This window comes from Kogia breviceps, chromosome 12 (genome assembly GCF_026419965.1).
Source record: "Kogia breviceps isolate mKogBre1 chromosome 12, mKogBre1 haplotype 1, whole genome shotgun sequence".
Lineage (NCBI taxonomy): Eukaryota > Metazoa > Chordata > Mammalia > Artiodactyla > Physeteridae > Kogia > Kogia breviceps.
The window spans coordinates 40,703,078-40,715,278 of NC_081321.1; the positions used below are offsets into that span (position 1 = coordinate 40,703,078).

The window sequence follows — 12,201 nt, forward strand, 5'->3', positions numbered from 1 at the left end:
CCGCATTTTCCTCCATTTTAAAGGTCCCCTCCTTCTAGCACAGTTGGCCCCCCAGTATCCACGGGTTCTGCATCAGAGGATTCATCCAATCAAGGATTGAAAATATTTGGAAAACAAATTCCAGAAGGTCCCCAAAAGCAAAAGTTGAATTTGCCTCAAACCAGCAACTATCTACATAGTATTTACATTGTATTTACAACAATTTACATAGCATTTACATTGTATTAGGTGTTACAAGTAATCTAGAGATGATTTCAAGTTACACATGAGAAAGTGCATAGGTTTTAGGCAAGTACTATTTTACCATTTATGCAAATACCATCTTATGTAAGGGACCTGAGCATCCTCGGATTTTGATCTATGAAGGGGAGGGAGTCCTGGAACCAATCCCCCGTGGATATGGAAGAAAGACTGTACGTTTGGGGAAGTGGAATGGAAGGCAAGGCTTGTCGCATGCCTTTCCCCCAAGTCTTTCGCTTGACCCTCTGTTTCATTCTGTTTTCAGCCACTCATTTGGCTGCCAGTCACCTGGTACGGTCCCTCTGCATGAAATGCAGCTGTAGTCACAGTGGGGCACAGCTGTGAATTCTCCCCAACATGACTACACAAGGTCGTTCTTTACAGAAGAGTTAGGGAAAAACTAAAGAGAATTCCAAAGAATAGAGGAACGCATTAAATTTTTTATTTTAACTTTCCCTATAATCCAAGTGAAAACCAGCTGAGACGTTCAGCTTCATTAGTTGTGGCACGCAGGTTCAGTAGTTGTGGCTCACGGGCTCTAGAGTGCAGGCTCAGTAGTTGTAGCGCACGGGCTTAGTTGCTCCGTGGCATGTAGGATCTTCCTGGACCAGAGTTAGAACCTGTGTCCACTACATTGGCAGGCGTATTCTTAACTACTGTGCTACCAGGGAAGCCCAAGGAGCATGGAGTCTTAACCACTGCACCACCAGGGAAGTCCCAACTTCCCTGGTGCAGAAGCACTAAATGATTCTGATGCAGGTGGTTTGGGATTTCACACGGAGAAAAATTGCTCAAAACCCCAAAAGAAGAGATGCTGCCCCAGGATTTACTAAGCTGCTGTAGCCACAGTGGAGTGAGGCCTTTACATTATCATACAGAGCAGTGTTAGTGCCTCTCCTACAAAGGCTTGCCAGCAATAAGAAAGGAGGATCCATTTCTGAGTCGTATATCTTGTAATCCTTGTTCCCTTAGCTACACAATGACCAGCCAAAGCTTTGAAAAGGCTGCTTCAGAGCCTGATTGGATTCCTCCACAAACCTCCACACTCCCTCTTTGGGTTGGGGAATAGGAGGTAGTTTGTTCTCTAGTTACACAAGTGAAGAGCCCAATACATAGTAGGTGTTCAATAAAGGTGCATTAAAAAGCTCTAATTAGCCTAATTAACTGGGACTAGGAGACCCTGCAGGAAGAGGCATGTCATTCTCTGAGTCCTCAGAGGACAGTTTATCCATCTCTACTGTAGCACTTACTGAGTTCTGCTGTAATTTTCCTTTCAGCATCCCTCTTGCCCAAACTCACTAAAAGAGTTCATTAGCCATCATCCTTGGCTATTCTCTCTCCTTCATCCCAACATTATTTTAAAAAACACCTTTGTTAAGGCATAACTGACATACAATAAACTACACGTTTAAAGTGTACTATTTGATAAATTTTGACACTTGTACACACCCATAAAACCATCACTACAGTCAAGATAGTGAACACATCCATGACCCCCAAAAGCTTCCCGAAGTCCATCTCTTCCCTCTTGTTCCTCCCCATCTTTTTACACAGGCAACTACTACTCTGCTTTTTTTTTTTTTTTTTTTGCTGTACGCGGGCCTCTCACTGCTGTGGCCCCTCCCGTTGCGGAGCACAGGCTCCGGACGCGCAGGCTCAGTGGCCATGGCTCACGGGCCCAGCCGCTTCGCGGCATGTGGGATCCTCCCGGACCGGGGCACGAACCCGCGTCCCCTGCATCGGCAGGCGGACTCCCAACCACTGCGCCACCAGGGAAGCCCCTGCTCTGCTTTTTATCACTATGGTTTGTACCTTCCAAAATTTTATATAAATGGAATCCCTTAGAGTGCACTCTTCTTTTATCTGGTTTCTTTGCCTCAGCATAACTGAGATTATCCATGTTGTTGTGTCGACCCGCAGTTCATTGAATTGGTTTATCCATTTATCACATTGTGATAAATGTTTTGAATTGGTAAGCATTCACATGGTTCAAAAATTAAAAAAAAAAATTTTTAAGGTGTATAGTGAAAAGTCACTCCCACCCCTGTCTCCCCACCCTACCCAGTAACCACTTTTGTAGGTATCTTGTGTAATCTTCCAGAATTTCTTTACTCAAATACTAATGAATACAGCTTTCCTGCTCTTTTACACAAAAGCCATCATGCTATGAAATATTTTGGAGAGCTTCCTCATTCTTTGTTACAGCCATGCAGTGTTTAATTATATGGATAAACTAAGATTTATTTTACCAGTTCCCTATTGATGGATATATAGGTTATTTCTAATCTTTTGCTATTACAAACAATGCTGCAGTAAACAGCCTTATATACACAGTATTTCTCATGAATGCAAATATAACTGTAAGAATCATTCTTAGAAGTGGGGATGGTAATTTGGAATTTTGATAGACATTTGCCAATCAGCCCTATAGGAGTTGTACTCCCACCATCAATAAATTAGAGTGTCCGCTTATCCACAGCCTCACAATTGAGGTTAGTAAATGTTTGGATTTTTGCCAATCTGATAATGGTATCTGTGTGGTTTTAATTTGCCTTCTTATTAAGAGTGAGGCTGAACATCTTTTCATATGTTTAGAAGCCATTTGCATTTCCTTTTCTGTGAACTGTCTGTAAATGTCATTTGCTACTTTTTCTTTTTTTTTTTTTATAAATTTGGTTAAATTTTTTTCCCCAGTTTTATGGAGATATAACTGACATATATCACTATATAAGTTTAAGGTGTACAACAAAATGATCTGACTTACGTACATCATGAAATGATGACCACAATAGGTTAAGTTAGCGGATATCCGTCATCTCATGCAAATACAAAATTTAAAAAAAATAGAAAAAATGTTTTTCCTTGTGATGAGAACTCAGGATTTACTGTCTTAAGAACTTTCATTTATAATGTACAGCAGTGTTAATGATCTGTATCATGTTACATTCCCTAGTACTTATTTATAACTGGAAGTTTGTACCTTTTGACTACCTTCATCTAACTCCCCCTCCTCCCAGCTACTTTTTCTAATGGTTGGCCATATACTTATTGATCTCTAGGAGCTATTACTATTTAGGGGAATTAGCCCTTTGTGATGCAAATTTCATTTTTTTTTTCCAATTTGTCATTTTTCTTTTGACTTTATGGAGTTTTCATCCCTGACATTAATCCTGTTAATTAACCCTGGACATTAATCCCAATATTAGTCCAGTTGTTTTGCCTCCTAAATATTTCTGGAATCCCCCCACTTCTTTCTACCCAAATACCATTTTCCTAGGCTAGTCTGCCATCATCAGTCACATAAATTACTGCATTGTATCCTAACTGTGTCTCCCAGGCACACCTCAACTCTTGCCCCTTTCTAATCTATTTTACATTTGGTAGCCAGAAAGATATTTCTAAAATAAAAACATAATCATGTCACTTTTCTGCTGAAAACTCTTGGTGGCTAACTAGTGCCTGTAAGATAGACTCCATTATCTTAAGATAGAATCCTCCATGGGCTCCAAGGCCCCCTGCATGGAAATGCACCTGTTTACCTCTTCAGCTTCATCTCTGACCAGTCCTCACCTCCCATTCCATGTACCGGCCATACTGAACTGTAGTCACATCCTCCCTCTCCATAAGCCCTCCCATTTGTAGGCCTTCGCATAACACTGTTCCCTATTTGGGGACCCCTCTTCACTTGCTTAAATTCCACCCACCCTTCAGATTTCATCTCAGACATCACTGCCAGCATGACACCTTCCTTGATCACAGTAGAAAAGATTAGATACCTCACCCAAGTGTTCTCGTAACACCCCATACTGTCCTTATGGCAGTATTAATCATGCTATATTTTGATTATCTGTTTACATTTCTGTCTCTCCCATTAGGTAGACTAAGTTCCATGAGGATAGGGACTAAGTGTGCTTCTTCACTATTGTTTCCCTAGTGTCTATTACAGGGTCTGGCACATAACAGGTGCTTGATAAATAGTTGTTAAATTAACTCAAGAAACATGTTTGATGACTTAATGACATCTTCATCTCATTGGGGGACCAAGCAGAATGAAGAAAACAGAAAGGCTCTTGACACCTGTTCAAGAAAGTGGCCAGATGCCCCTTAACCCCACCTGCCAGAGAAAACAGTGGCTTGTAGCCCCTTGGTAATTTCATTTGGCTCCACCCTGGCTTTCAGGAGACCCTGGTCCCAGCGTGTTAAGCAAAATACCTAACATCCTGTAGAGGAGGCAATGAACAATCTGAGGGCAGCTTGTCTTAGCTGGACCTAGGTCCTGCAGGCTTCCTGGGTGTCAAGAGTTAACCCTTTAGGGACTTCCCTGGTGGTCCAGTGGTTAAGAATCCGCCTTCCAATGCAGGGGACACGCGTTCGATCTCCTGTCAGGGAACTAAGATTCCACATGCCGTGGGGCTTCCGCGCACTCTTGAGCCCTCATGCCACAACTAGAGAGAAGCCCACGCGCCGAAACAAAAGATCCCGTATGCTGCAACGAAGATCCCGACACAGCTAAATTAGTTAATTAAAAAACAATTTTAAAAAAGAGTTAACCCTTTAATTACTGGACCATGGAAAGGTCTGGGGAGGAGGGGTTTCAGTGGAGGGCTGGAGCAGAGGAGGGCATTTGGGGAGAGGGCTCGGGGCAATGGCTGTTTACCATCCAGTAGAAGTATTTGTACTTTTATCTAGGGCCTGATCAGAATTTACAACCTGATTATCAGCTTGGCCTACTTCCCCTCTGCCTTCTCAGGCTCCTCTTTGCTTTTTCCTTCCCTAAAACATAGTCTAGATTTAGAGCCTGAGGTGACACAAGGATCATGTGAATTTTCTGGCAGATGATGAAATTGAGACCTTTGGGAGGCAGCAGAGTAAAAACAATGTAAATAGATTAAACAATGTAAACATTAGAAACAAGGCTTGTAAAATCAAGCAAAGCTGAGTTTGAACACCAGCTCTGCAGCTGTATAACTTAGTTCAGCTACTTAACCTCTCTGAAATACAGTCCGCTTGCCTGCACTTTTCCTTGATCTGCTATGGACACGAGGTGGATAATATCTGCAAGGACAGTGGTGCAGTATCTGATTCCTACATGACAAGGAATAAGTGGGAGCTGAGGAGACGAGGACCGAAGGTAGTTGGTGACACAGTGAGGACTGGAACTAGCATCCCTCTCCTACACTCTCACTGACGTGGGCTGCTATAGTCAACACAATTTCAGGGTCCCTGAGGGCCCAGTAAGAGAAAAAAAAGGTAAGTTTCCTTTCTCAGGTTCACTCCTTTATTTTCTGAGGCCCAGAGCACAGGTTAAGATGGGTATAGGTTAATGACCCCTCCAGTTTTAGGCTTTAGGGTGGAATCAGTTTAGGATCTGACTTGTAAAAGTTAGGTTACAAGAAAGAAGATTTGACTGATCTGACCTCCAAGGATGTTCATTCAAATTAACCAACTACTGCTTGCAAATTTCATGCTAAGAAAAACGCAAGGCCCTGAGGGTAAGTCCACTAAAAAAAAAAGTGTTTTTCAAACTGTGAGTCCTGACTTGTTACTAGGATGTGAAATCACAACCAGAATTGAAAAAAGGAAATAGGAGAAAATAGAAAATATGACAGTGCATTATACACAGAAGGAGGTATCAGATCATAAAATTTTCAGTTACGTATATTTATAAATGCGTGTGTACTGGATCATGATTTAAAGTGTATTACTGTCAATTTTGGTCCAAAAAGTTTGCAAGCCCCTTTACCAGAAGGTGAGATTCAGGAGAGCAAGAGCTTTGTTTTGTTTTAGAACAATGCCTGGCATTTGTAAGTGTTCTCTGAAGAACTGTTGAATGAGTGAATATCTAACACTGTGCCTGTCTTCAAGATTAGAGTCAGAAATACAGGAAAAGGTAAATATCATAGGCTTTAACATACTAATATTAATCTGAATTAAATAAACCATATGAATCTACTGAAAGGGAAGGAACCTAAAAGAACTCCAAATACAAACAGTCTTGGAAATTGGGCTTTTAGAGTATTTTAGCCATGATAGGCAGAGTGAAGTGATAAGAACAAAACAAAACTGACTTGGGAACCTGGGAACCAGGATACAAGACCTGACTTTGTAACCTGCTTACTGTGTGACTTAGGGCAAATCTCTTTAATCAATTCTCTCATTTGAAAAACAGGAATGATCAAACAAGCCCCATCTGCCACACAGGTTTGCTGTGAAGACCTGTGATGACCCCATAAAACCGTGCATTTTAAGGGTGCTCTCCAAACTGTAATACGATACTGGAGAGAAAAACAAGGGATTGCTGAGTTGAAATGGGTACAGCTCTTTTCAGTGGTTTAAGTCATTCATCAGCAAGTATTTATCAGGCTTCCAATGTTTACTGAGAACTTTTCTTTCCAAAGCTTTCTCTTTTCAGATGCTTTTCTAATATTCTTCCTACAGTACAGAATGTAAACTCCATGAGGAAATAGTGTTGGGCTGGTTTGTTCAGCTCCATCTCTGTACTTGCACATAGCAAGCGCTCAGCAGATATCGTAATATGAAGAACGGAAGGAAAAACTTAATTGCTGCCTTAAAGGATGCGGGAGGGACACAACACTGCATACCCTTCTTTATGGTGAGAAGGCGACACAGAAATAAATACCGACCGTCTGTCGGCCGGACAGGCAGCGAAGATTCGAGTGAGGGTAACGCGTGATCGATAAATCAAGGGTTGTGGAGGGGAGCGTATCTCAAGCAGTTAGAGACGTTTGTAGAAATCCATGCCCCTCGTGGAAAGACTGTCAAGGTGAGATGACCTTGAGGTGCTGTGCGTAGATGGAAAAAGGTTCCGGAGAATCGTTTAATGGTACTGCCTCCGAGCGCCCAACGGAGAGAAATTCCTGTTTCGAAACAATACCTGTATTTGGTTTTCTTCCAGCCGAGAGACAAGGGTAGGGGTTGGAGGACAAGACCCAAGGGGCGGGGCCAACACGGGCGGGCGGGATCACGTGGGCCCTCCCTCCAGCTAGTGGAGGCCGGGCGAAGGGGCGGGGTTTCCGGTGGCAGCGGCATTCGGGCGTCGGGTGACGCTAGGAGGACAAATCGTCACGTGACACGGAAGTGACTACGAACAGGAAGAGGACGAAAAAAATAACCGTCCGCGACGCCGAGCCGAACCGGACCCGCAGCCACCATGAACAGCAAAGGCAAGGACAGGGGGCGGTTGAGGCCGCCGGGGGAAGTAGTGCTGGCCCGGAGCGAGCGGGCCCGGAGCCCAGGGTCACTAGACGCCAGGCCTGGGGAGAGCTGCGTCGCGCTCCTGGGTCAGCTGCAGTGCCCGGGGCTGCGCCGGACGCCTTTGTCACCCCCGAACTACGGCTGCTCGCTCCCTCCCGGCCCTTTCCCCCTTAAACTCTGTGGCGCAGTTTGGAGCTGCGGGCTCGGGTTGGGGGGGCAGTGGGGGGGGGAAAGGCTTGTCGAGATGGGCATCTGCAGGAGCAAATGGGAAGCTAGAGGTGAGATTTGGGTGGGCCAATGGAGAGCTGGCAGAGGCGGGGCGCCGCGCTCCGGAACCACAGGCAGGCCCCCGGGCTTAACTAGTGAAGTGCCGGCGCTGGTGGGCGGGCCAGGCGGGCCCGACGGGTCTCTTTCCCCTTACCCTCGCTGTTGGCCAGAACGTCTCCCGGTTCCTGTGTTAGGACATTCCCCTCAACCCCCTCTCCGATCTCAAGGTTTACTTCCACCACTCACTTTTTTTATTTGGAAGTCGACCTTGAGTAGGAACCTGTGAGGTCGATGACCACAACCACTGTTACTCATGAGGTCTTGGTCAGTTAAAACCAGATCTTTGGAGACCACCCAGAGTAGAGACAGGACACACTCTTGAAACATCGGCAAGAAGGGGTTCCCAGAGCTGCCCTGCATTCTGGAAGGATCTTGGGCCCAGCTAGACTTTCCCCTGACACCAGTCTTCTCCTGGAAAGAGCTTTTCCTGTCCAGTTAGAATCTAGCATCTTGTTATAAGGGTGCAAAGAGGATGTTTATTTTCTTGGCTCCAGGGATCAGGCCCTTCAGGGCAATGGGTCTGTTTGCAAATCTCTTTCTGCTTGTTCCGGCTAGGTTAGCTACCCAGTATGCCCTGCCTTATTTTGGTGACTCTGTATTGTAGGCAACATGCATTGTTTTCTTATCTTCCAGGTCAATACCCAACGCAGCCAACCTACCCAGTGCAGCCTCCTGGGAATCCTGTGTACCCTCAGACCTTGCATCTTCCTCAGGCTCCACCCTATACTGATGCTCCACCTGCCTACTCAGAGGTGCTTCCAGTTTATTAGACTCTATTAATGGAATACTCTTGGATCATGTTTTCAGTCTTTAGCTAAGTCTGACTCCACACATTTATTTACTCTCCACAAACGGGAAAGAATGCTCACATGAATAATCTAAAACATTATTTAGTTCACCAATTTCTGTTAGGGTTGAGAATGCATTATCTGATTTTATGTTATTTGGCATAGGCTGAGGTTACGAAGATGAGTTTGCGTTCCTTGAGCCTAACATTAGCTATAGCAGAAGGTGATCCAGGAGATTATTTAGTGGCAGTGGAAAGGCAGCTTGTGTAACTCAGAGTGTAATCTGCACAAGGAGAATTAAGAATTGACTTATTAAAGAGATCTGAAATACGAATGTCATAAAGTAACCAGTTGCCTTCTCTTCTGCCTCTTTTAGCTCTATCGTCCGAGCTTTGTGCACCCGGGGGCTGCCACGGTTCCCACCATGTCAGCTGCATTTCCTGGCGCCTCACTGTATCTTCCCATGGCCCAGTCTGTGGCTGTTGGACCTTTAGGTTCCACAATCCCTATGGCTTATTATCCAGTTGGTCCCATCTATCCACCTGGTTCAGCAGTGCTGGTGGAAGGAGGGTATGATGCAGGTGCCAGATTTGGAGCTGGTGCTACTGCTGGAAACATTCCTGTGAGTATGACTTTGTCACAAAAAACTCAACCCTTGCGTATTTTAACTTTCTGAAATGACTACATAGTCATTCTTTCATCATCCCTGGGTAATAGTTGCTGGTATTGGTGCAAGCACTGACGTCCAGTAGTCAGGCGGAAAGCACTTGAGGGGGGCAGGAGAACTGTGGCAAGTCAGTAGCATCTGGCACATTCACCGGTGTCTAAGTTAATCAGATTCCTTTGTTTTCCTGTCTTAGGAGTCCTGCCTGCTGCTTTTCCAGTTCACTTTGGTACTGGTCTAGTAACAATGCTCATTCATTCCATAAGCATTTACTTAATATTTGCCATCAGTATGGCATTGTATTAGGAACCATGATGATTAAAAAAGTAGAATGTACAACCCCCATTAGATTACATTTAGAAAGATACTAGGGCTTTTAGTTATGTCTCCTGCTTAGTTCTCCTATGTATGGGAGTTAGAGCCCAGATGGTCCTTGCTAGGACCATCTACTCAATAACCACAGGCTAGGGATGAGGTGAGAATGTTGTCATCAGGTAGAGCTTTCAGATTATCCAGGGCCATTTGAAAACTGTTAGACCCTGTGACATAAGGCCCTGGACCTAGAACCCGCTCCCTGTATTTTAGAATGTGAGTAGGAGTGACTTTCCGCCCTGAAAATGTCTATGGGCCTGGACTACCCACACTCAGAAGGTATCCATAGGCTTTATCTTGGACCTGGAACCCTTTAAATGAGTGAGTTTCCTGTTTATATCTTTGGGCTCACAGAGACTGGGCTCACAGAGACTAGAGACCTGCTGTACCCGAATTGGTGGCATAGCTAGCTCTTTGAGATGCCATGGGTTAGCACATTGCCGTCTTCCTGACTGGTCCTCTTTCACCTTTGTCCACTTCCCTTCCACAGCTACCCTGTGTCTAAACCTTGTCTTTTCCTTTCAGCCTCCTCCCCCTGGATGCCCTCCCAATGCTGCTCAGCTTGCAGTCATGCAGGGAGCCAATGTCCTTGTAACTCAGCGGAAGGGAAACTTCTTCATGGGTGGCTCAGATGGTGGTTACACCATCTGGTGAAGAACCAAGGCCACCTCTGTGCCGGGAAAGACATCACATACCTTCAGCACTTCTCACAATGTAACTGCTTTAGTCATATTAACCTGAAGTTGCAGTTTAGACACATGTTGTCGGGGTGTCTTTCTGGTGCCCAAACTTTCAGGCACTTTTCAAACGTAATAAGGAACCACGTAATGGTAGCAGTACCACCCTAAAGCATTTTGAGGTAGGGGAGGTATCCATTCAGAAAATGAATGTGGGTAAAGCAGCCCTAAGGATCTTCCTTTATTTCCTCTGGAGTAATACTGTACCATACTGGTCTTTGCTTTTAGTAATAAAACATCAAATTAGGTTTGGAGGGAACTTTGATCTTCCTAAGAATTAAAGTTGCCAAATTATTCTGATTGGTCTTTAATCTCCTTTAAGTCTTTGATTTATATTACTTGTTATAAATGAACCGCATTAGTTATCTGCCTTTTCCTTTCCGTCCTTTGCCCCACGTCCTACCCTCAACCCTCATCTTCCATTCCTTCCCACCGATCTCCATTGAATCAATGGTGCAGGACAGAAAGCCAGTCAGACTAATTTCCTTCTCTCCTTGCACTTCTCCCCACCTGTCATCTTTTAACTAGTCTTTCACAAAGGATCCTCTGAAACCCCCTCTGTGCCCCAAGCACAGACCCCATTACTTCTGCTTTTGCGTCTCCTTAAGCAAAAGGGGAGGGTGCCTTTTGGACCCTCCTCGTAGGTTGTCTCTTCATACAAGAACCAAATTTGCAAACCCAAATTTGCTTTGGTGCCAGAAAAACTGAGCTTTGTTTTAACAAAGGATGCAAACTATATTGTAAACAGCAGTTTATAATTTGAGGGGCGAGGAGGAGGATGCATTTAAAAGCCTGATGACTCTAGAGCCAAATTAAGGGGAGTTTTCAGATCAAAAATTGGTTACCATTTCTTGTCAGTGTCTGATGTAGCCACTCATGGCTCCCAAGAATTCCTGAGCTGGGTTAATGGGGTCATATTGTGAATGCCTCACTACTAAATGACTTTTGAGTCCAGTGAAATCTCATTAGGGTTAAGAATATTTCAGGGATCCTTAATATTTTGATTTTTGTTCTCTAAAATTGGATTTTATTTTATTTTATCTTATAATTTCAGTTCATCTAAATTTTGTGTTCTGTACATGTGATGTTTGACTGTACCATTGACTGTTATGGAAGTTCAGCGTTGTATGTCTCTCTCTACACTGTGGTGCACTTAACTTGTGGATTTTTTATACTAAAAATGTAGAATAAAGACTATTTTGAAGATTTGAATAAAGTGATGAAGTTGCATTACACCTCACTTCAAGGATTCTTTACTCAGCTTGTTTTTAGATCTCTTCTGTATATATCTTCTTTTATATCCCACCTAGAATTCAGATAAGTGCTGCTGTCATTCTGTTTTTTTTAAATGAAGCCTTTCAACTAAATGCAGCAGTACAAGGCTAAGATTTGACCATTTTCATGAGTTCCATTCTAAATGTTTAACTTTTCTTCATTTTACTTCCTAAGCTCTTTCAGATGCTTATGAGCCTATTATGCCAGAGGAATTCAGAACATAAACTTAGAAATAAGGGAACAGTTGATTCTCCTAACTTGTCCTTAAGTTTGACTTGAGGAAGACGTTTTTTAGTATAACAGTTTGTGTAAGTTCAGGATGACCTTCAGTTTTTCCAAAATCCTGTTGGAGAAATACTGAAAACTCCTGGAATCTAGGTTGCCAAGATTGATCCCTCAACTCTTGGGTCTCACCTTGGGTGGACTTGAGCTTGAACAATGGAGGCAATATATTTAAGACCTTGAAAGAGATACAGCTTAATTGCAAAGTAAACAATACCTGAAGAGCTAATGATTTCTACCAAAACATTGTACCTTTTAAACATACCTCATTTTGAGACGAAGTTAGCTCCAAGAAGCCTCT

At 43.7% G+C, this 12,201-nt stretch overlaps 1 protein-coding gene across 2 annotated transcripts; it reads left to right on the plus strand.

Moving 5' to 3' along the window:
• The first annotated feature begins 7,250 nt into the window (after positions 1 to 7,250).
• Positions 7,251 to 11,583, plus strand: DAZAP2 (DAZ associated protein 2). 2 transcript variants are annotated; one of them, XM_067009303.1, is made up of 4 exons: positions 7,251 to 7,424; positions 8,416 to 8,534; positions 8,947 to 9,192; positions 10,132 to 11,583. In XM_067009303.1, exons 1-4 carry the CDS (start codon positions 7,412 to 7,414, stop codon positions 10,258 to 10,260), a joined length of 507 nt encoding a protein of 168 aa, XP_066865404.1. In that variant the 5' UTR covers positions 7,251 to 7,411; the 3' UTR covers positions 10,261 to 11,583. The 2 variants fall into 2 exon arrangements, with proteins under 2 accessions (XP_066865404.1, XP_066865405.1); XM_067009304.1 differs by having other exon boundaries at positions 7,333 to 7,424; positions 8,947 to 9,115; positions 10,132 to 11,576.
• Positions 11,584 to 12,201: the final 618 nt, after the last annotated feature.

Excerpts from the sequence above, each read along its gene's own strand:
- DAZAP2 (XM_067009304.1), top strand. Across the intron at positions 8,535-8,946 it reads CTCCACCTGCCTACTCAGAG|CTCTATCGTCCGAGCTTTGT; the intron begins GTGCTTCCAGTT and ends TGCCTCTTTTAG. Across the intron at positions 9,116-10,131 it reads TGGTCCCATCTATCCACCTG|CCTCCTCCCCCTGGATGCCC; the intron begins GTTCAGCAGTGC and ends TTTTCCTTTCAG.